We start from the raw sequence: 23,816 nt of genomic DNA on the forward strand, positions 1-23,816 counted from the left end.
GATGTTTGATTCAGTACTCCATTGTCCTTTTTTCAGTGCCACTAAATAGAACTAGCACTGAATGTTTTGACAATGGCTCAAATGACAAAAACACAGTCATTAACTGTTCTCTGTGAAGAGCCACTGAGCGCTGCAACCACATGTGGCAGTCTCAGCTATTCAACATGAGTTAGATAAGCTTTAACTCCAGTCAGAACCAGACCTTCCTTCTGCCAGTGGAGACACACAACTCCAGTAAACTGCAATAAACCTAGCAGAGTGCAGCAGATGAGCCAGCTTTCTCCACTTCAGTCACTGAGGGAGGCCACAAACAACCAACACTGAAGCCACCAACTCTCAAACACATGTAAGCTCAAAGATGCAAGCATGAGTCATTTTAAGTATTACAGTAAATACACTACCATTCAAAAGAACAGGTCACTGAGAAATGTCCTTATTTTTGAAAGAAGAAAAAAATTCAATGAAGATAACATGAACTGAATGATAAATACAGTCTAGACATTAATGTGGTAAATGACTATTCTAGCTGGAAACGGCTGATTTTTAATGGAATATCTCCATAGGTGTACAGAGGAACATTTCCAGCAACCATCACTCCTGTGTTCTAATGCTACATTGTGTTAGCTAATGGTGTTGAAAGACTAATTGATGATTAGAAAACCCTTGTGCAATTATGCTAGTACATGAATAAAAGTGTGAGTTTTCATGGAGAACATGAAATTGTCTGGGAGACCCCAAACTTTTGAACAGTAGTACATCTTGTATTGACCTTTCACCTTTTGTTGCTGAAGGGCTAAAAAATTCAAACTATAGCACACTCAGATGCAGCAGGAATATGTGTATGTTTATTATTATTAATAGAGGAAATAGTTGAGTATTTCTCCAAAAAAAAAAAAAAGAAAGGGAGAAGCAATGGTCAAGAGGCTGCTGATAGCAGATGATGATGCTTCCTGGAAAGATTGCATCACACCAAAGAGTGCAGCCCGACTGCAGACTTTTCACCTCAGTGCTGCATCTCCGGGCCACACAGGGCCTCTCCCCACACAGACAATGGAGCCACTATCCCACAGCTAACACAGGATCAAGGCCAGTCTTTGTCCAAGAGCACTGTAGAGTCAACATGCATCTACCTCAGCCACAGCACAGGCCTCTGGTGGCCCGGAGCGACGACCCAGGACAGAGGGGCATCACACCTCCAGGCTGTTATTCATTTATACAGAAGCTATAAAATGTTTACCCTCATGCATTTTGTATGTAATTTCACAACGTCCTACACACATATCAGACAGTACCTCCCTGAGACCAAGGTTTGCTTTTTTGTATGACTCACAAGCAGTGTACAGAAAGATATTGTCCAAACAACTACAGAACTACTACTTGCTCTAAATATCATCGCTGAGCTTTTTTTTCTCTCACTTTTCCATTTACAGCTGCACTTTTTTGCAAAAATGAAAACAAGTAATGTGAAAATAGTTACTAATAGCAACAGAGGGACAGAGCAGTAGCAGCAACTCTGCAGTTTCACATAGCTATGCTGCACACTTCAGCAACTTCGTAGTGATGCTTTGTAACACCTTGTACTGGTTTTACAGCCTAATGAAGTATACTAGTGTAGGATCTGTGGCTAAGCAGCAGTCCAGACTGCAGGTTCATCTGCTGGTATATGCTAATATGTATTTTCTTATACTGCTAAAATGTGATATTTTTATGTTGCTACCTTCTGTCACTTTGTATTGTGTTTCCATTTGTACCAGGTTGCAACACAGTTTCTCACAGTTTAAAAAAGAGTGAACTGAGGACCCTCAGAGATTAAACAATGACTTCAAATGCTTGATATGAATCTATGGGTACACAGTGACTATTTCACTAAAGGATCAGGAAGATAGTCATGAGAAGACCACAGAACCAATGCTTAAACACAGTGAACTCACCCAGGGGGTCAGCCTTGCCATCCTTGTCAGGGACTGTGAACACACCCACCACCTTGTGTCCCTGCTTCCTCAGGTTGGAGTAAACCTCCTGTCCGAACAGACTCTGGCCAATAATAGCTAGTTTTAGCTTATTCTGGTAATAGTGCTGTAACGAGAGGAAACAATACGTAAGTTTCAGCTCTACTTACTGCATATCTGCAATGCTGTAAAATGCAAATACTTATCCACAGCAAGAACCTTGTTTTAAGAATGATTTTCACTTGATGTAAAAGTGTACATTAGCACTGCAACTACCATTATGTCTGCTGATAATTTTCTTGATTATTCAATTAGTTGTCACAAAATAGTGAAAGATGTGGATCAGTGTTTCCCAAAGCCCAAGATTACAAATGTCTTGTTTTGGCCACAACCCAACAATATTCGGTTTACTGTCCTAGAGAAGGAAAGAAACCAGAAAGTATTCACATTTTAAAAAACTGCAATCATACAATTTTGCTTTTTCTTTCTTAGAAAATTATTTAATCCGATTACTTGACAATCAGAATAGTTGACAACTAAGTAATTCATTGTTGCAGCTCTACTATACATCGAGCTTTGTTCAGTAGAGGAAGATTTCCAACCCTCCTTCCTGACTTCACTCCAGCTGTATAGATGTTATGCAACTGGACTTCTAGGAAACTAAATATATGGGTGGTCTTAAACAGGCAGGCAGGAACCAGAGGGGCCCATGAAACACAACTCTTAAAGGGGCATCGCAGCAATTCTGTAATACACTACTATAAGCTGGCAGATTTGCAAAAGACAGATTTTGAAAGTCAAGCTTTCAAAACCCCTGTAGTCTACACTTCTATAATGCAACCTGGCAGCATCTCCTTACTTGCTAAATGCTCCAGTCTTTCGAACTTCATGCCCCCAGTTGACAATTCAGGCTTCCTATCAAAAAAGCATAGTCTCTAAGCTCAAGGTGGTACCCTGATGGCACTACATGAAATCATCAGGGTCTTTCTGGTTTTAATTTAGATTATGTTTTCCAAAAACAGGGTGTAAAAAAAAGAAGTTGTTCATGTGTACAGTTTCACAGGACCATTCTTATAACTGCCCAACAACACTTTGGCTGGACGTTACCTGCTTTGCCTGTCATTAAGCAGATGATTGGCTTGTTGGAAGAAGGGGTGGGACATGTGTCATAAAACTACCATCTTCGGTCTACCAGAGGTCTCCAAAAGATCTCTATTCAGAATTCTTAAAATGGAGAGTCTCTCATATGGAATCTCTGGTTACAGGTTGTGTAACCAGTAGCACTAAAGGATATTTGCTGGAAAGTTTTCTTGAATTAAACATCTGTAAAACATATAAACAAAGTTTGTCTACACAGTTTTGTGTTGGGGTTTGTATCAGTTACCAGTCTCCTTGACTACTAATAAGTGATCAGTATTGGTCCAAAAAAGACCACACTGATCAACTTTTATTAATAAATTTGAATTTTTTTATTGTTATAGTTTTGATTGTATTTTTGACACTTATTCATGGCAATGCCTAAAAACTATTAAATGAACTAGAGGTGGAGCATTTCTAGGGCTCCAAATCTCTACCTCCAGGCCCGGCCTAATGATCCTTAAATCTTTGTTACTGGCCAAAGTCAGTTCTGAGATAAGCTATTGGCTGAAGGAGAGTACAAGCCCTCATATCGAGTGAAAAGTTCAAGTGCATGCCAGAGGCCACCACCCGTGTATCTGAGAGCAGCAGCACATGTGTGCAGCAGGGAGGGATCAGGTTTCCCTGCTCATATGAATGGTCCTGTCAAGTGCAGGAGGCACCGGCTGTGGTTGTTACGTTGCCTTTTGCAACGTGTTTCATGGTGCATTGAAAGCAACTACCTGCAGTAAGTAGGTAGCTTCAACACAGTAACTAATAACACTGCTTCAGGCTGCAAAACAGTCTTAATAATGATGAATGAATGACCTGATTGTCTGTGCAGCCCTGCAGGATCGGAACTAAGCCGCTGACGGTGTACAGTGTGGAGCTCATATGCTGATGCAACTCCTCCAGATCTTGTACAGTAGAGGCCAGCGCAGTGAGAGCCCAGCGGGAGGAAGGGACGCAGACAGCGGACAGTAACGTGCCAAACTGACACACACACTGCAAACCAACATTTACTGGGTTTGCTGAAAATACTGCAGCAGAGGGACTTAGGAGCTCCTGGGAATGACTGATCCGCTATCAGAACCGAGCCGGACTCAGTCCTCCTCATGGAACCCCAAATCTAGCCATGCATCCATTATTTACGGATAGGATGTTTTCAGATCTATGCATCCTAAGTATCAGATTCATTCTTTGGAGCAGCAAATGCAGCGTTACTCACGGACGAGGTGGAGAATTTCCTTAACACTTGACTCGCTGTCCACAACATGACGGTGGTGTTTTGAATGCAAAAAAATGAGAACAAATCCAGGCGCTGCACAGTTTGTCCGAGCCGCTGTAGAGAGAAAAGCCCTGCTGTATCCACACACCTGCCCCGTGTTTGTCGGCGTGTGGCTGTGAGTCACTGACAGTGTGGCCGTGGTCTGGGCTCGCCACAGCCAGCTTATACTCGACAGCCGCCGACGTACGTCCTGCCTGGCACCGTACGTGCGCGGTCACGCAGTGCTTACTATGGTCACCATGCGCGAACACGCGTGGGAACTGATTATACCGGCGTCCTGACGGAAACGTCGATGTAACTGTATTTACAAGTTAAAAAGACACTGGAAATTCCTGGAAATGTTCCTCTGTATCCCTATGTAGATATTCCATTAAAAATAAGCCGTTTCCAGCTAGAATAGTCATCTACCACATTAACAATGTCTAGCCTGGATTCATGAATAACTTTTTATCTTCATTGAAAAAAAGTTTTTCAAAAATAAGGACGTTTCTAAGTGACCCCATACTTTTGAATGGTAGTGTACATATTAAACATAAGCATTTAACTTTAGATATCCTACAGCATATCGCTTGAAGAATATTGTTTAAAATGGAAATGAAACGTTTGCTTCTAGTAAACATCCAGTAACTATCCCAGTACTGCTAAGGCTAGCACAAATAGCTAGCACTAGCCTCGTAGCTGTTTGCTAGCAGTAGCTTAGCTCCGGTTATATCTGTCTTAATATCAATAATGCATACTTACATGCCAAACTGAATTAGTTTTCATCCTTGAACTCCTTTCTCTTGCATTATTTAAAAAAAAAAATATTGTTAAGAAATGTCTCCAGTTAAGCATAAATTGCCCATTTTTGTGGCCTGTCCTTAGCATGTGAAGGTTGAACTGGGCTATCAGCGGCAAATCAAAGTTTCGAAGATGCTAACAAATGACTAATATGGCTCGAGCTCAACCCTGTAAAATTTTGTATTTGAGTTAATTTTTTTCAGATCACTGAATATCTTTATGTTTAGTCTAAGTGATCCATAATTATTCATTCATTAACACACTGCTAATGTTAGGCACTTGTCTTACGCTCAGATATACGTAGCTTAGGATAAAAGCATCTGAAAATGAAATTGTACAAATTGTAGAATTCATGTATGTATTAACATAACAGAAGTCGTCTACTGCCCCAGCAAATTCAACCCAAGAGCAAAGTGTTGGTTCAAAAAAAAAAAAAAAAAAAAAAAAAAAAAAAACACCTTATAAAAATTGTTTCCAGGAAGCACAAAATGCCATCATAAGATCTGCAGGTAACACTGGAGTCAAAATGCTGCGTCTACAATCTATAATCATAAAAGATCACACAGCTTCGGCCTGCATGGGAAAAGTGCCAGAAAAAAAAGCCTTTGCAGTCCAAAAAGGACATTAAAGCAAAACTACAGTTTGCCAGTGAAAATGCAGGCAAAGAACAGACCTTTTAGAATATTGACCTCTGAACACATGAATGCCACACTGTGAAGCAGTTTGGTGGAAATGTTAGAGTTTGGAGTTTCTCACTGCCTCAGAAACTGGGCAGCTTGCAGTCATTACTTCAACTATTAGTTCTGCATCACATCATAGCGTCCTTGAAGATCAGGAGAGGCCACCTGTCCCAAAACTGAAGTCAAACTGGAAGTGAAGCTTTCAACAGAGTAATGATCCTAAGCACATGAGCAAATCCATCAAAGTATGAACTGATGAGCTGAGTATGAACAAATGGAGGGTTATGGGAGGATCTTTTCAAAACCCAGATCTGAATCCAACTGAATGTTTTTGGCAGATTTCAAATGGGCAGTACATGCAAGAAAACCATGAAACATGTAGCAGCCAGTCAAAAAGTTCGGCAAACCATCGTCAGAGACTGGTAGATAATTATTCAGAACATCTAAAGCAAGTTATTTCTACTAAATGGTAACCATGCACTTATTTCTCCACAGAAAAATTCATTTTCCTTATCGTATTGATAGAGTGTGCAGGTACTGTGTCAAACAGGATGAGATGCTTTTCTGAAATACCACAGAAAGCAACAATTGTTTGTATTTTGGCATTCTTTCTACCACATTTTATTTAGTCAATTTTTTAAGATTCAAAGCTGACTTGGGCTAAGATATGAAACTTGAAAATAATATGTGATAAAATTAAAGTCTTGTACACCTTAACCTGGTAGTGTTGCTTATGTGTTCTCAAACTTTGTTTTTTGTACTGTGATTAATAATATATTTTTAAAGGCATGCACTATGTGTATACAGTCCAACAACAAACCAACAAGTATATGAAATTTACTTGTAACCTCTCTGAAAATGAACCAAAGACTAATTGGGTTGCAAGGTGATGTCTTAAATAAACAAGTTATGTAAAAACGTTTAACCACAAGGTGCTTGAAAGTATGTCACCACAGCCCTGTATCATTCTGATATTTTAAAGCTCTGGTGTTGATTTGGGCTCAAATGCAGTGAAAGTCGTGTATAACACACTTTCCCCAGGGTAAACATAACCTGAGCAAGTTTTATTCCAGTTCCACTGTACCTGCTGGTTCTGGTTCTTGGGCTTGGCAGCTGCTGAACACCTGCCCGGACTCTCACACTGAACAAGCTCTGATCAAACATGCATCTGGCACCATCCACACTCGACTGCCCTGCACAGGTTCCAGTGGAGCAAAGGTTCAAACTGCAGTGAGAGAGGGCACTGACGCACACACTCATTCATTGTTTCTGGAAGTGATAATGCAATTGGCCTTAGAGCTACATATTACGGTTAGACTATACACCATGTAGACCTTAAACTTCCTGCCAAGAGCAATTGTTCCACCTATTAGGTGTCCTTTTGTACCATGAGATAGTAAAAAGTATAAATCAAATTGAAATGCTCCTGTGCTGTTACAACACTTCTCTGTTGGTGTCACCAAATGAAAGATCTTAACTTTTATAACAGGTGCAAAGACTGTGTTCCAAAATTTTATTGACTGAGTCAAGGTACATCCTGACAAAGGAGCTAAATCTGCTGTGTCACAAAATACTGACTCTGCAGGCCAGGGGCATACAGCACTGACCTTAAAAAGAGAACGATGTAATCAGGAAAAATACCTCACTTTAAAGCAAGAAATATGAACAAATATCAAATGAATCACAGTGCACAAGATCCTGAACTAATAAGCTGCATTTAGTTATACTTACAACACTGCTGAATGTATGTTTGAGACACCAGAAAGGATCCAAAGAGAAACCAGGGGGAGCAGCTGTGATTTATTTGTGAATGGCTTCAACAACATCAAAACGAGGACTAACGGTAAGAGCACTGGTGGCGGGTGACCCGTCGTTCTTCTTCAAGTCCGTTTCCTTCCTACACTGCTGTTTCAGTGAAAAAGTGCTGGTTTCCTTTCAGTTCATTCCTCTCCCTGCTACTGCAATCGATCAATCACACAGTACAATTCAACTAAACACGTCAGGTCTGAAGAGTGTGTGGTGGTGGACGTTTAATTCTCAAACAAAATTACTACCGTGTCATGCTCCTGGATAAGAAGCAGTCCTGGAAGGCAAAAGTAGGGAAACATGCCCAAAATCTCTTTAACATTTTGGAAAATAATTTACTTTGTGTCATCACGGAAAACACAGTGGGTGAAATCACTGGTGGATGACTTTACCATAGACAAAGTGCCAGCGCTGGAGACTCCAAGCAAGGAAAACAAACCAAACCATAACTGAATAATCTATTGATGAACAGCTGCTGACATGGTGCTGGATATTTTTATTTTTTTGCTACAGCTGATGCCATGTTTTGTGGCTGCTGCTAAAGAAATCTAGGTAGGTTTTGGCTTTCTAACCAGGCCAGTTTACAAAAGGTTTCTCCAGCTGTATGGCCCAGCACTGGCACATTGTTGTCCAAAAGCATTAAATGGTGCATACAAAACTGGTTTGGGGAGGTCAGGCACGTTCTTCCACAGGACATAGGACCCATGCTAGTGTTACACACTCTACAACAAGATACGGGTGACAAACGACAAGACGTTCTCCCTTTTCATGGCCTCTGCCAGAGCTCTGAGGGCAACGGAGTGATGAGGTCACAGGAAGCGAATTCCTGCTCCAAACTGGACACCGTCACATATCCTACAAGAGGAGAGAAGAAAACATGGAGAAATGAGAACTTATGGTATAACATTCAAGGCTCTCAAATTCCAAAACATATTTCCCATGAAGACAAAGCTGCAACCTTGCTGCTGTGGACTGAATTTAAATGGACACCTTATTAGAATGTCTTTAAAAGGTATACCTCCAGTAGGGCTATGGAGCAAAATGATTTTATTGCTATTATTGACAGTTGGGACAGTGATTTACCAACAAGTGCTACAGGCTGTCAGCAATAGCAGGGCGGAAGAAATACAGAGATCCATTTATACTGCATAAAAACCTGTGCATGGTCACCGATGTAACCCTAAAATATCAGGTCGTATAAGGCCAATATTTTCCTCAACGCTACTACAGAACTCTGCGTTAACAGTTGGACCCTGGGGGACAAACTCCAGATACACAACCACAGGAAATTTGATGAAACAACAACCATCCTAATGGTGCTCCTGACCTGAAATGCCATGTCCACTTTTGGAAACAACTTACTCTTCTACTGTGGTCACCTGATAAGACATGTCATCAACATGTCAGATGACACTTCTGAGGAAGACTGCATATGTAGTCGAAACATGTCAAGGTAAAAACATCCTTAACTAAGTTGTTGGTTAAAAAGAATCGCCAATCTAATGTAAAGATGAAAAAATGAACACAATTAATCCATCACCAGTAATGATCCTCCACATGAAGACTGGATTTGTCCTAGAAGTGATGTTTTCTTGTGTGCTCCAGTTTGCCATCCATGGATAGATCACGGATGCACAACTACCAGTGGTCACAAATACCGCTCACATATGTAACACACTTTGAGCAAACGCACCAGAATCAACCTTCATATTTTGTTGCATATTAATCCTTGTAGTCCAGATGCAAATAAACCTATGCTGCTTGACTGAGGGAGCTTTGAGCATTCACAAGATGTTCACATGATGCTGTAACAGCTGCCTGGAGCAAAGACTGTGGCAGCTGTAATTTAACCACAGAAACCCACCCCGTGTCTTTTTGTCTCATGTCGGCTTGCACTTGCTGAATATTTATACTATTGTTAACTGAAAAGCAGATCTCTTGAGGGTCTGGACAGTGTTTTTTACCCGCTCAGCACATAGTCTCTCTAGTACACTAGGTTTAGAGTAGCCCCAGTTTGTGCCCCTCATTTGGGTCAGAGAGCTAACTATTTGTTTTTCAAAAAGTAAATGAACCAGCAGTGTTTGAAAAACCCAAACACTGGCCATTGTTCGAAGGTATCTGGATGAAAAATATTCCCTCTGCTGATTAAGAGATTTTAACTCATTTCCCCAGTTGGAATTCCCTTTCTGATATATGCTGATGCATGAGGGGCACAAACTGGGACAAGGCCTAGGAGTGGTTGCTTAGTGTGGAAAATCAGGCTTTGTTTTGCCAGCAAACTAGCTGTGATTTTAAGTTATATTTTGGGTGATTATACATATTTACTAAATTGGTTTGACTCAGGCTGCAGCCCTTTTTCTTTGCTTGTCTGAGTTGTCAAATGTTGTATGGCAATCTAATTCTGGAAAACTTGATCATTACCTTCAGAACACTAAATGATGTAAAATGTCTAATTCCAGCCATATTAAATTACCCTCCATATTCCTCGGGCTATGAAAATCTCTTTAACCCTGTAAAGTCTCTGAGTGTAAGGAATAGTAGTGCTGCAATACTCTCCTACCTGTCTCCACTCTGGACTCCCATGGGCACGCAATAGTTAAGCTCCAGTCTGGCGATGTTTCCGAGTCGCAGCACGATGCCCGCTCCATACGACCAGCGAATACACTCAGCTAATTTCTGAAGGTGCGCTCTGGGACCCTCACCTGCACACATAACAGACAACAACGTCACCATATCTGGAAAAAACGCAACATGATCAGCTTTGTGACACAGTCTAGATTTTGTACTCTAGCGTGACACGACCCTTTATGATTTTCTCCAAGAATTTCTGACAAGTGTTGTCCAGAATTTTTTAAATTACAGAAACATATGGATAGCATATTTGCGTAAATCAAAATCAAATTTACATTGGCAAATTTGGAGCTCTGCTCAGGTCCAATCTGCTACTTCTGGAGTGTAGCTAAGAAAAATAAGTTGTAAGAAGTGATTTAGAGAAGCAGAGAGAGACAATGACAACATTCACACCAAGAAGAAGCTGAATCTTTTAGAGGACAGAGATCCATCTACTATTATGTCCAGTCCACCCACCATAATTGAGGTTGCAGAGGTTGCCAGCATTGAGAAAGAAGTGTGTTCTAAAAAGGTCTCCGAAGCCTCCCTTTCCTGGTCTGAAGGGCAGAGGGGTGTAGAGGTGCAGACCTCCTGCCCAGTAGGCCTCTCCACCCAGATAATCACCTGGAGCACACAGAAGAAACTTTAAACTGCCGTATTACGCAGACCGCTTCTACTTTACAATAAGTGCTCTGTTAGGTCTGGGTCATTGCACTTAAACACAACGCTGTTCTCTCACAATACTGAAATTCAGGCTTAGAGCTTATTTAATCACTCAGACTATCACTTCATCCTGGTGTCTTTTGTAGTAGTTGATATGAAACAAATTATACAAAACAGTTCAAAATGAGCTCTTGTGAAACCAACTACTACTGCAAAATTCTGTTTTTACAACAATATTTGAGAAGTAATAACATAAAGTCAGAATATACAGTGGTTTAATAGTCACGAGGGACATTTTTTGTATTCAGTTTTTATACCTGAAATACTTTTAATAAAAAAACTGTGATTATGTTAAACTCCATCTTGCTTTCTAATTGAGATGATGTGGGCATTCAAATACTTACATTTATTTTTTATATTATATCAATATTTCAACAGAAACTTACAAAGTTTCCTCTGACTATTTTACCTTCACTCTGTGGCCCAATGCTGTACATCCCAAATCCTCGTACACTGGTGGGACCTCCAAGGTAGAACCTGGACAAAACACATCTACTCAGACAACATATCGCTCAATCATCTACTCAGAGAAGAGTTTTAGTTTAATATCACACTTCTACCATTTCAAAGAAAACCGACTGATTAAAGCAAAGTCCAAAAGTCTGAATGACAAAGGAAGAGAAATGAAATGAACGCTAAGTATTGACTTGATTATAAATATGGTCCTTTAATATTTTTAAGGCAACTGACTGACAATGCAGTGGCTTGCTGAGGTCTTCTGCAGCAGCTGGAATGTGTCAAAGCCAGATGGCAGCTCTTGGATAAAGCAGACGTACCTATCAGCGATGCACGTTGGTTGTCCTCCGATGGGATAAAGCATCCCTCCCCACAGTGAAGCAGACAAGACCTGAGAAAACACAAAATGGTCTGTTTATGCACTCAAAATCTCAAAAAAATAATGCGTGAAATACAACTAGGAAGAAAGAAACCATGCTGTTTTTCTACAATTGTTTAGTGAGGCTTTGTTGCCCCCTGGTGGTTACTTAAGTTACACACTGCCTGAGCAAAACAAAAAAAACAAAAAAACAAAACCTAATTCTTGGCTGCTGCTGCTTTTAGGAGAGAATCAACAGGTTTATAGTGAATTATTTTCGTCTTACTGAGTCCCAGAAGAGCCGTCTGTTGAGCTGCAGCTCAAAATCCTCTTTCAAGAAGCTGGCGTCTCCTCCAGTGTACCCAGCCAGCTCCTGCACAACAAAACACACCACATTTTAGTAACACAGGACACCACGGGAGGAACAGACATGATGTTTTAAGGCAATGATTTGATGTTGTGAACTGTAATTGTCTAGCCCTCAAATATTAGACACCCGAAAACAAGATCATCTTATATTTGGGAAAATACTGTGAAGATGACGGGTCTCTTTTAAAGGTTTGGCAGGAGCAGAAAGACTTGTGAATGGAAACATGCTTGCACACTTACCTGGTTGATGCGCAGTAAGGCACCTCTGCTGGGAAAAATGGCAGAATTCCTTGAATCGATTGACACGGTGTGCTGCAAACAAAATCAACAGGAGTTTTGCTGAACTGGCTCAGTGGATGAAATGGTTTAACAACCCTCATAAAGATTTCTTGAAAATTATATTCATTAAAGGCAAATATGGAAAAGAAATGTAATCAGAAGACGAATTCGATATAACAAACACAGTGTACTAAGAGGTAGAAAAGGTCTGCTGGCTGTACCGAGAGGGCAGACTTCAAGGAGTGTCCACTTTCCTCTCGCACGGCGAAGGAAGCGCTGCGAGCCAAGCAGCCCAGCTCCCTCCATACTCCCTCCCACTTTAGTGTGTGGTTGGTCATCCCAAGAGGAAACTGCACAGAGACACAGAGCGTTAACAGAGCTTACCTCTTGAATATTTGTTTCAACTGTCGTAGCTAGTGTAAAATGTATTTTTCATTGCAGTCTCTCTGGTGTTGCTGGAATAGCAGATGTCTCAGTTTGTCTTGCAGATAACGTGTTGAATCTTCTGAGCACAACAGTGTGTCAGCAGAGATTCAGGAGTTTCTGATGTACACCACCAGTCAAAAGTTTGAGGTCACTTAGAAATGTCCTTATTTTTGAAAGAAAAGCAGTTTTTTAAATGAAGATAACGTTAAATTAATCATAAATACAGTCTAGACATTGTTAATGTGGTAAATGACTATTCTAGTGTGTGTTCTAATGCTACATTGTGTTAGCTAATGGTGTTGAAAGGCTCATTGATGATTAGAAAACCCTTTTGCAATTTTGTTAGTACATTAATTTTCCATGAAGTTTTCATGGAAAACATGAAATTGTCTGGGTGACCCCAAACTTTTGAACAGTAGTGTAAGTTGTATGTTGGTGTTAGACATCAATATACACTTTAAAAAGGCAACAATAGGGCACATTCATGCACACACATACACACACACACAGCTCCTTACATTTAATTCTGCAGACATGCCTCTGTCAGTTTCTTTTAATGAGCTCCATGGAAACTGGCCGGTGACTTTGTACATGTTTAGGGTGAGGCTGAAACAGAGAACACAAACTTTAAAAAAAGCTTTTTCTAAAAAAATAAACAATTTATTTTCACAATATTCCCACTATATCGAAAAATCCTGTTCATTCATTTATTGGTAATGTTTTCAATACATTGTGTGCATTAATGTCAATATTGTTTCCTGACAGTGACAGATAATAAGTGGTATCTGCGCTGTGGACATACTTGCGTTCAAAGTGTCCAGGCTGGGGCTTGAAGAAGGACAGGCCGTAGGACGTCTCCTTTGTCCCGTAGGAGAACTGAAATGTGAGCTTCTCAGCTCTCCCAAACATGTTGGGCAGCTTCAGACCCAGCACCTGCAAGACGAGACAGAGGGTCACAATACATCCATCTGCTAACCAGCCAGTTCTGTGATCATTTAGGCCAGCCAGCCTCTACCAGCGTGGTTAACCTTTTAACAAAACCTTCACTGGTTATGATGAGTCTACTACTCATCATGGAATGGGAAAGCTGTACCCATTAAATGACTCATCAGGGGTTGACACTTACCATGCTTCCTTCATTGTTTCCAACCATGGTGTTGTAGCTCCCTGTCAGCCTCTTGACCTCCGTCACCTCAAACGTTACATCCAGGCCATTGGGGAGGGCGTCTGCACCTGAAGAGGAGGAGGAGGAGGAGCCATTCAGAATGGAGAACATTTCTTTACATCACTGTATAACCATACGATGGTCACACATCACAGTTTCTCCTGGAGGATCTTTCTTGAATTGAGGGTCTGAATCTGTTACCTTCAGATGTATCGATAAGAACCTCCACATCTTTGAAGATTCCCAGGCGGAGCAGCCTCTGCCTGGCCACGTGAGCTTTTTTCATCACCTGAAACAGACCTCAGCACTTATCTACTGAACCTGCAGCTGATAAAGTCAGGGTGCCTGCTTAACGTGCACTACAGTTAGATAATAAATACATACATCAATGAGGTTTTTGGCATGAAAAACGTCAGAGATTTCATAGCCAAGCAGGTCCTCTTTGGTTCTCCCCAGACCCTGAATGTTGACATGCTGGACAACCACCTGCAATCAAGGATATTTTGCTTGGATTACTTTCACATCAACATCCCAAAAGTAAACACATTTAGAAAGCATGTTGCCTAAACACTGCTGACAGTTTTCACCTCAGCCGATTCCTCAGGTTTTGCCCAATTGCATGATTTTCTGACAGTGATAACAAGAAAAAACTTGCACTTAATAGCACTCCTCTTTACGCAACCTGCATTCATTTCATTTACAAAGTGTGTAAAATGCACATTTTTCTCCCTGTAAACCAGTCCTAGGCACCAGTTACACTGTGATAATTTGTGTCTTAAGGGCCAGACAGAAAGCAACATATTTATATTTTCACTCTAGGTCAGGGGTGTCAAACATACGGCCTGCAGGCCAAAACCAGCCTGACAGTCGGTCCAATCCGGACCACGAGATGGCTTTTTAAAGTGTCAAAATTACAGAAAATACATTAACTGTAAATTGTAAATTTGTAAAACTGTAAATTTTAAAGAATTTCTAGATCTTGACAAGTTGTTCTAATCATAAAGTAAAATACTAGATTGCTCAGATCCAGATACCTGTGACTGAATGTTTTGTGCTATTGTAGATACTCTGATCTGTAAGTTGTAATGTGTAAATGATAAACTGAGGCATAATATTGTTGAAATTGAACTTATTTTACTAAGAAATTTCAGGTTGTTCATAATGTTCTGTAAAAAGATATTCCATTAAATGTGAACATTGTCAGAATGTACTTTTTTGCACTAAAACTAAGGGAAACATTTGGAGTTGCAATTATTTATCAGTTATTATGCTCTGAATTTACTGGTCCGGCCCACTTGAGATCAAATTAGGCTGAATGTGGCCCCTGAACTAAAATGAGTTTGACAGCCTTGGTTTAACTGTTGGAGTACACCTTTAAAAATGGCTCCATTCTGCTATTATTGGTGTAAAAAAAACTGGCTCTTTCCTGGATTTCCTCCTGTGTGGTAGCTGAAGGTTGGTTTCGGTGCTAGATAAAACACTGCAAGCTCATCCAAAAGAATACAAAAACACCAATCCACAAAAAAAGTCTCCCAAGTGGAAGGTGCATCAATGACGGGCTGTAGGCTTACTCTAGGTGCTCCACTGGCAAATGTTACCATGTTTTACCAACAGATAAATAACTCCTCTATTGATTGATTGATCTTTATACAGTCCCTCAATCTAGCCTTGGTGTGAAGCAGGCTTTGAAACAGCTCTTGTTCTTCCATTCGTTTCAGAAAGTCATTTAATCATTCACTTGTTCACTTGAGTACTAATTCCTGGTTCACCACGACTTCGGGGAATGCTAGCTTCCATTTCAGTATCTCTGGTCATCAGTGAATCCACTCTCTTGCTCACAGCCACAGTTTATTCATTGTTCAGTACATATCATGACTACACAATAAAGCAAGACTCTACACAGCAATAACAATAAAACCTACTTATTAAAATGTAGCTTCATTTACTAAAGTCAAACATCAGAGCAACATTAATCTTAGAGTGAGAAATTAAACATCTGTGGTTCTACATGGGGAACATTTGCTACCTAATGTACCTTCCTCTGTAGAGTCTCTAACTCAGACTTAGGTTTTGGTCAGCTTTAGCGTGGTCACTGCTTCCACGTTGTTCTCCGATTTCAGCTCAGTCAGCAGCTCTGTCTCATGAGTCTTGGTCAGTCGGTCAGTGAATTTACAATCAGGTGAACGATTGGCTCTGGCTAACGCAATCAATACATGCAGTTATGAGTGAATGCGTTCTAAAGGGAGGAAGACCACTCAACTCCAGGAGAAAATAAAGGGAGATTTAATCGATGACATAAAAGACCACATTGTTCACCTGAAGACTGCTGTTCATTGTTCACTTTAGATATTTATTCATAATGGCTTATATATCACTAAAATCCATACATGGTTGAGCTCAAATCTGATCCAGAATACACAGGTGGAGGCAAATGAACAAAATCAGCAATAAAGGATACAAAAAGGCTCTTCATGAGCATTCACCAGAAATTTAATTTCAGTTTATTGGACAAGTAGGGGTAGCATTGCCAAAAAGGGATTTAGAGCACACTGAAGCCAGGTATTGAAACTTCGACCATGTTTAACGAAGTCTTCTGAGGAAAAAATATCAAAAAAGGACAATATGCCTCCCTATTAAAGGATTTGCTCATCTAACTACTCTACAACAAGTAAAAACTGCTGCAGAGCGTCTGTAGGTTGCACACAGCAGGTTACCAACAGCAGATTCTATAGTACTTTAAATGAAGTAACATCAACATAAACACGCCGAATGCTAATTCCAATAAATAAAGAAGGAATGCATGTGAAAGAAAATGTAAGTGTAGTATATGCATTTGAAAGAGATTTACACCAAAACAAATCATTAGAAATTCAAATATGTGACATGTGTAACTGTAAGAAGGCAATCTCTAACCCAAAATAAATGCTATATTAGGAAACTGGAGCTGTAACTTGTCACTGGAACTTACAGGGTAAAAGTCAGAACCAACCTCTACATCTGGGCAGCGAGGTAAGGGAAGCATGAATATGACCTATAAAACATTTCAAAAGAAGTACTACAACAAAAAAAATATTATTACTACTGTTACTCACATCTTTGTTTTCAAGGACCTCCTGCTTGGATTCCTGCTCTGGTTCTGGAGTCTCCATCAAGTCATCAGGGTGGACGCCCAAGTCCCGGCCATGCATCGGTAGAGGATCCAGACTCTGCACCAAGGACAAGTAGAAAATGAGCTATGAACACCAGAACTTTCTCAGTTTTGGACCTCTCTATTTGCAGTATCTATCAGTATGTCTGCATCATGGCTATCTGTGACAGCTCAGACTGACTGAAGGACTTTGCATAACATCAACGTCTAGAAACAGATCCTAAGAAAAACCCTCTCGCTTGCTCTTTGGCACAAAACCGCCTGCTGAAATATTACAAAAGAACAGGACAAGAAACCTGATGAATACTGGAAGTCCATTCTTTGGCCAGATGAGACCAGAGTGAATTTGTTGCATGCATAGTCCTAACAGTGAAGCACAGCGGTAAGTGTTTGAGCACAAGCTGTTGGGGACATTTCCAGATGGTACCAAGTTTGCCTGTGGATATACCAAAATACTGGTTGACAATATGACTCCCAGTCTGCTGAAGCTTAGCAGAAAAGGACTTTTCCAGCTTGATAATGATCAAAGCACACAGCCAAAAACATCACGCAGGAGTTTCTAAAGAGTAACAAAGTAGAAACTATAATGTGGCCAAATATGACCCCTTGTTTGAATTCAGTTGCCAGAAAAAAATGAATTAATGTTAGTAATTAAATGTGTACTGACTTTTGCTGCATTGTGTTGCTATGGTTGAAGTCTGCAACTTAGAAGTAATACAATTACTGTGGGGTGGTGCAATTCAGAATGATTCGACATTTAAGTGATATTACAGAGGCGTACTCAGTGCTGTTGCACACTTTAATTAGGGTAAACACAGTCCATTATTAAGAGTTGACAAAAAACACTATGTATAGGACCTTTATAGGGTCAGCTGTTATGGAAGAGAAAGGGCAAGACAGTCAGTGGGAGGGGCTTTCCCAGAGGAGTGTCTGATGTCCTATGACCAGTGAAAGTCACTGAATGCACCTGAGGCACTAACAGAAGACTACAAGAGTGGAATCAATGTTGACTCAGTGAGAGGAATAAAAAAAAATGGCATTAGGATATGAGAATAATGTGTTTCAATCCAACGCTGTTACACAACAGGAAAACTGTCTCTATTCCTCCCTTTTGCACAGTTTTTGCTTTTTTCTTATTACTTTTTTGAAAATACTATTATTTTCTTTGTGCTAATACTTTCTTACAGCACCGCAGCTCCCCTAAAAAACCCCCCCACATTTTAAGGAGGAATTTAAAAATGCCGCCCAGCCTGAACGGTCTGCATTGTGGTCCTTTAGATTAGCTCGAGGCGAAGTCAGACCGTTTCAGCACCGACAGACATGCAACACACACTCGGGTTGAGCCGTGTGTTTTCTGTACTGTCGGTCTTTTCCCGGCAGTGTGTAACAGAACATCGAGTTCACATGCTGCTGCTGCTGCTGCTGCTGGTCTGCAGCTCTCACTGGGCAGGGAGGTCACGGCACAAAACACACCACACGGCCTGCTATCAGGAGGAAAGGAGGTTTACCTTAGCATGGACAGTCCCCATGGTGGCTACCCGCTCCTAAACAGCTCTTCAGCCGGGGGTAGCTGCTCTGTGTCAGGGGGGAAACGGATAAATGACAGCTGCTACTTTCTCCAGTACCAAACCCCCTTCAAGGGAGACGCCATGACAGTCACTGCTCAAGTGCACTGCTGAGTTCAAGGACTCCTCGTAATCTACGCTAACGTCAAACCAGATCCTTTCCTATCGGAGAATATAAGCGAGCAGCTGCTGAAGATGTTGCGAAATAAAAAGGCCGGCACATGTGTGTCTACGCTGGCTCAAAATTAGTTCTCTACTGTCGCCTTTACTGTAAAGCTGAAAGGTACAAGCAACTTTTTTGGCTCTTGTGAAGTAACTCCGCTGACATAAAGCTGAGCAGAACAGACCTACCGGTAGACAAAGATACAGATTTAACATCGCCATACGTTAAATGATGCAATGTAGCAAATTAGCGAGAACAAACAATGCAAAGGAAACAGCCTGAAAATGATGATCTTAACAACGGTGACAATTTCCTTGCTCGTGAATGCATCACCGTGCCTTCCCTCTCTGAGTGGACAGCAGCGAGAACGCACAGTGGTGGGCGTGGCGGGGTTAAAGCCACGCTGATTGGGTGTTTCCAGCAGGTGGCGCTGTTTGCCTTCTCATTGCAGACTTCATCGGCAGCAAAATGCTCCTAACCGGTATTTCAAAAAATCAAAAATCTGAATCAAAATATACTTTATTAATCCTGAAGGAAATTGAGGTATCCAGCAACGCATTACGCTACAAATATACAATAAGGCACAGTGAGGTATAAACACAATATAAAATTTAATATAAAGATAGAACAGTCTGCTAAATAAAGTCCAAGTCCACCATCCCTACCAGGAGGAGTTGAAGAGCTGGATGTCTCTGGGGACAAAGGACTTCCTGAGTCTGTCTGTGGAGCATTTCAGCAACAGTAGCCTTCTACTGAACATATGCCTCTGTCCATCCCCTGATCATTATCAGGGGATGATTGGGGTTCTCTATGATGCACAGCAGCTTGTTCAGAGAACGTCGTTCAGCTACCATGACCCCAGAGCCCAGTTCCCTCCCCACAACTTTGCTAGCCTTGCTGACCAGCTTGTCAAGTCTGTTTCTGTCCCTGGCCTTCACATCCCCACCCCAGCACAGCACAGCGTAGAACGGCACACTGGAGACAATAGGCTGGTAGGACAGCTTGAGCAGTTCACTGCAGACACTGAAGGACCTCAGCCTGTGTAGTAGGTACAGCCGGCTCTTGCCCTTCTTCGTATTCGCAGACCAGTCCAGTTTGTCATCCAGGTGTACACCAAGGTACCTGTAGGTGTGAACCATCTCTACATCCAAACCCTCCATGGTACCTGGGAGTGGTGATGGTGCAGATCTCCAGAAGTGTGGAACAATGTGGACCACGGTGACATTTGATGGTTTTCAGGCCAGTTCTGGGTCCGTCTCTGTGCTAGTGTGACTGTTGTTGCCAGTTAAATGTCTTAAACGCACCACCAATAAAGTTGTGGCTGGACTTCTATTGAATTAAATCAAATAGCAGCAAATGACATCCTGCACTAACTTCATTTCTGACAAAAATAAAGTTGTGCTCATGCTTTTGGTTTCACTAATACACTCTAAAGGAACTTGAACTGTGAACAATGCTACTCAGTATTATTACATAATATTTGTTTGACTGCTTTCTAGAATTTGAGTTGAATGAATCTTTGATTAGGTTTAAAATATATGGATCAACCCACCAGTGACTTGTGCCCCGAGTGCAGCTGCTCCAATATGAATTGCTTCAACATATTTTGCCCAGACCCCCAGTATGGTCAGATAGCATCCTGACTGAAAGTTTGAGCAGGCTCCGTTCATTGCTGTAACTATTTAACAATATGCACTGTGAGTTGACTTAATAATAGACACACTGTATGACATGAGTAAGCAATTTCAGAAAAATAAAAGTGTAGATGTTGATCTGTAAATGTGAAGAATGGAATATCATCAATCTAAGGACAATATACACATGAAGACAGTAGACCACGAAATGCATACCACACCTGACAAGCTCTTTTCATTGGTCAAAAAATTCTATCTAAATTATTACCAAAAAATTGTCAGCAAAGTTTGTGCATAATGAAAGCATTGGAAGTGAAATAATCGTATAATATAATAATAGACTCATCCAGTTGATCAAGTAGAAATGCAGCAGCCCTCCTAACACCTCTATTTTTCGGGTTTCATTGTGCTTTTGTTATTATTCATGCAAATGTACTAGCAAATGATCACAGATTCATTTGTGAGACCTACCGAGGGAGTATTTACTATTGTGCCCCGATAATAACCCATTCTAGAGCCTTGATGTCAAGCCATACGGTGTTGATTTAATCCTTAACACCTCATGAAATGTTTATGGTCCTTACAGCCTATTTTCATTCAGAAAAGCGTAAAAGTTTTTGCCGACAAAGATCAAAATAATCACTATTTTGCCCTCACACAGTGATAGTTGGCTCCCCAAACTGCAGTTCTCGTTTAAGCCATCTTTAAAGTCCCTGCATGCCCCACACAGACAGATGTGTAGGATGCGTAGTTGTTGGCATTACATGTATAGTACTGCCACAGATCTATGTATTGTGCACACACACTACTGCTGAGGATGCACACTACTGCACTTGTAGTATCGTTGTCACCTCTGCACAGTTTTTGTCCTGCACGTGGACCCTTATGTAGTTGCAGATGAGTAAAGCATAATGCTGGCTTTTGGGCTTCTTGGTGGGATAGAGCTAAGATAAACTGAGTTTAGGTGGGTTTTTTTTTAGTTTTTTTAGTTTTTTTTTTTTTTTTTAAAAGAACAAAATATAAAGACCTGATCACAGTGATTTTCAACCAAAAAAGTTGTGGTTTCCTAATGGAACTATGGAACCAGGATGCTGCATGGTGAACCAGCCTGCACTATCACCAATTTGTAGCTGAACTGTTGCATCACCAAAGCAACAGACTTTTGTTTTTATATTAACTGTTGCTCAGAGACACCTAGAAATTGACAAATTATATTGTTTAGCTTATGTATTTTACTTGAAATGTTTACTTATTCAGCTACACTACCATTCAAAAGTCTGGGGCCACTTAGAAATGTCATTTTTTTTGGAAAGAAAAGCACCTTTTTCAATTAAGATAACATTAAATGAATGATTAATCCAGTCTAGACATTGTTAATGTGGTAAATGACTATTGTAGCTGGAAACAGCTGATTTTTAATGAAATATCTCCATAGAGGTACAGAGGAACATTTCCAGCAACCATCACTCCTGTGTTCTAATGCTACATTGTGTTAGCTAATGGTGTTGAAAGGCTAATTGATGATTAGAAAACCCTTGTGCAATTATGTTAGCACATGGATAAAAGTGTGAGTTTTCATGGAGAACATGAAATTGCCTGGGTGACCCCAAACTTTTGAACGGTAGTGTATATTTGTTGGCCTTTTTAATATTTTTTTTTTCCCTTCATCATAAGACACAGCCACTGATAACACCGTGGTTCCAGCTTCAGGTCCTGGTATTTTCAGGTTTGAGGCTTTGACTCACCATGCCAGGACACTCTACTATGAAATTTACTGAGAGTGTTTAGCGATTCCCAGCTGATCTGTCTTGTGGCACTAGAAGTCCTGCCATCTTGACCTGAACTCTGATCAAAAAGGACTTTCCAGTCATTGATTAAATACATTTCTGTGTGTCAAAGTCAAATATTAAAAGTTCTTTCCATGAAAATAATCCCTTCCTACCTTTAAATGGTTTAGATGGAACTTTATACTGTTTCTTTCTTTAGAATGTGCAGATGTATGAAGTCCCTGTCTCGTTCTCCAGCCATCACTACTGACCAACTGCAGCTGGAGCACACCAGCTCACCTACAACTCTGCTCAAAAATTGCTTCACAGTGCTAGGTTGTAATATTAGAGTAATTCAGCATTACATTTTAGAACTGGAACTGGAACTGGATGCACTGATTTTGAAGGAAATAATTGAAAAAAGAAAGTCACACCCTGCAAACTGACAGGATTAGTTCCTTTGGTCTGTTATGCATTACATCCTTGAGGTTTGAATGTGGGACATTGTTTGTTTTTTTTAATTCTTTGAGATTGTCATCAGAATGAGAATGAGAATCAGCTTTAATGGCCAAGTGCATACACGACATATAAGGAATTTAGATTTGACTATTGGTGTCACTCTAGAAATAAGGAAAGATAATAATAAAACTTATTACTGTTCTATTCTAAAATGATTTTTGCTTACTTATTTAATTCCAGTATTGTATCGCGCTGATATCCTAATACGTTTGTACTTTTCTTGGCACTGAATATGGTATGTTTTGCTCTTTGCAATGTCTGGCAAAATAATTTCCTCCAGTGTTAAGTTTTTTCTCATCTTTAAAAAAAAAAAAATCACAGGAAAAGCCTTTAAAGTACTTTACACAAATGTAAAAGTATTATTATTTTACATGGAAATAAAGTAAAAATAGAGAAAACAATAAAAGCACTCAGAGAGTGCAGTACTCCTCCAAGGCTGCTCAGTCATTGTATCACTTCCAACGGCTGAATTCGTGAAAAAATTTGTGGCAGAAATCACAGAACCACAGAATGTGTCCATTTAATATAGATGTACCCACAAACAAAATGACCTTGCGCTGAGCACAGGCGCGTGCTATGCATGTGTACGTTATGCACGGATAACAAATCATGTGACCTAAATATGTAGCTGGTGGCGGGAATTGATGGGACTCAGAAACACCCCCACAATTTAATCAATTGTTCCTTGTATCATTTCCGATGGATAAGTCCTGATAAGTCCCACCGCAGTGGATTTGTAGTAGGATCACAATCATGTGATCGTCAGAGGCAGCTGACGTAGTGTTCACTTGTTGTCATGGTTACAGTGACACCGTGCTGCTATCTCACAATGACACAGAAATTTTTAACAAATCCGTGGATCCAGACTATAAGCAGCATCACTGCCAAAATCTAATCACTTGGTCCTTGTGTCAATTCTGACCTTCTCTGTAAATTTCATCCAAATCTGTTTGTCCGTTTTTGAGTAATGTTGCTAACAGACAGACAAACATATGCAGATCGTCACATAACTCCTC

At 40.5% G+C, this 23,816-nt stretch overlaps 2 protein-coding genes and 1 long non-coding RNA gene across 3 annotated transcripts in view; 1 reads left to right on the forward strand and 2 right to left on the reverse strand.

The window, feature by feature from the left end:
- Positions 1 to 4,510, reverse strand: part of aldh1l2 (aldehyde dehydrogenase 1 family, member L2) — a 30,801-nt gene extending 26,291 nt beyond the window's left edge. Inside the window, exons 1-2 of the mRNA XM_023299753.3 lie at positions 4,294 to 4,510; positions 1,932 to 2,076 (exon numbers count right to left, since the gene is read on the reverse strand). Of these exons, the coding sequence (XP_023155521.1) occupies positions 1,932 to 2,076; positions 4,294 to 4,341 (193 nt within the window). The 5' untranslated portion in view covers positions 4,342 to 4,510. The remainder of the gene's footprint in view (positions 1 to 1,931; positions 2,077 to 4,293) is intronic.
- LOC129347904 (uncharacterized) lies at positions 3,654 to 6,530 on the forward strand. The gene is made up of 2 exons (XR_008600244.1): positions 3,654 to 3,813; positions 3,910 to 6,530. It is a non-coding gene; the product is annotated as an uncharacterized LOC129347904 (long non-coding RNA).
- A 1,063-nt stretch (positions 6,531 to 7,593) lies between these two features.
- Positions 7,594 to 18,821, reverse strand: samm50l (sorting and assembly machinery component 50 homolog, like). The gene is made up of 15 exons (XM_023299758.3): positions 18,662 to 18,821; positions 17,098 to 17,211; positions 14,390 to 14,491; positions 14,207 to 14,294; positions 13,967 to 14,073; positions 13,643 to 13,773; positions 13,359 to 13,446; positions 12,636 to 12,764; positions 12,376 to 12,447; positions 12,053 to 12,139; positions 11,729 to 11,799; positions 11,362 to 11,429; positions 10,707 to 10,853; positions 10,180 to 10,321; positions 7,594 to 8,474 (listed from the first exon to the last, which is right to left on the reverse strand). Exons 1-15 carry the CDS (start codon positions 18,680 to 18,682, stop codon positions 8,429 to 8,431), a joined length of 1,413 nt encoding a protein of 470 aa, XP_023155526.1. The 5' UTR covers positions 18,683 to 18,821; the 3' UTR covers positions 7,594 to 8,428.
- Positions 18,822 to 23,816: the final 4,995 nt, after the last annotated feature.

Source organism: Amphiprion ocellaris, chromosome 21 (assembly GCF_022539595.1).
Source record: "Amphiprion ocellaris isolate individual 3 ecotype Okinawa chromosome 21, ASM2253959v1, whole genome shotgun sequence".
NCBI classification, from domain to species: domain Eukaryota; kingdom Metazoa; phylum Chordata; class Actinopteri; family Pomacentridae; genus Amphiprion; species Amphiprion ocellaris.

Bases quoted from the DNA above. Each gene is read 5' to 3' on its own strand.
- samm50l (XM_023299758.3), bottom strand. From the start codon at position 18,682: ATGGGGACTGTCCATGCTAAG. The intron at 14,492-17,097 runs GTGAGTAACAGT...CCTTGATTGCAG, and splicing joins AGGTCCTTGAAAACAAAGAT to GTGGTTGTCCAGCATGTCAA. The intron at 8,475-10,179 runs GTAGGAGAGTAT...CTCCTCTTGTAG, and splicing joins GGAGTCCAGAGTGGAGACAG to GATATGTGACGGTGTCCAGT.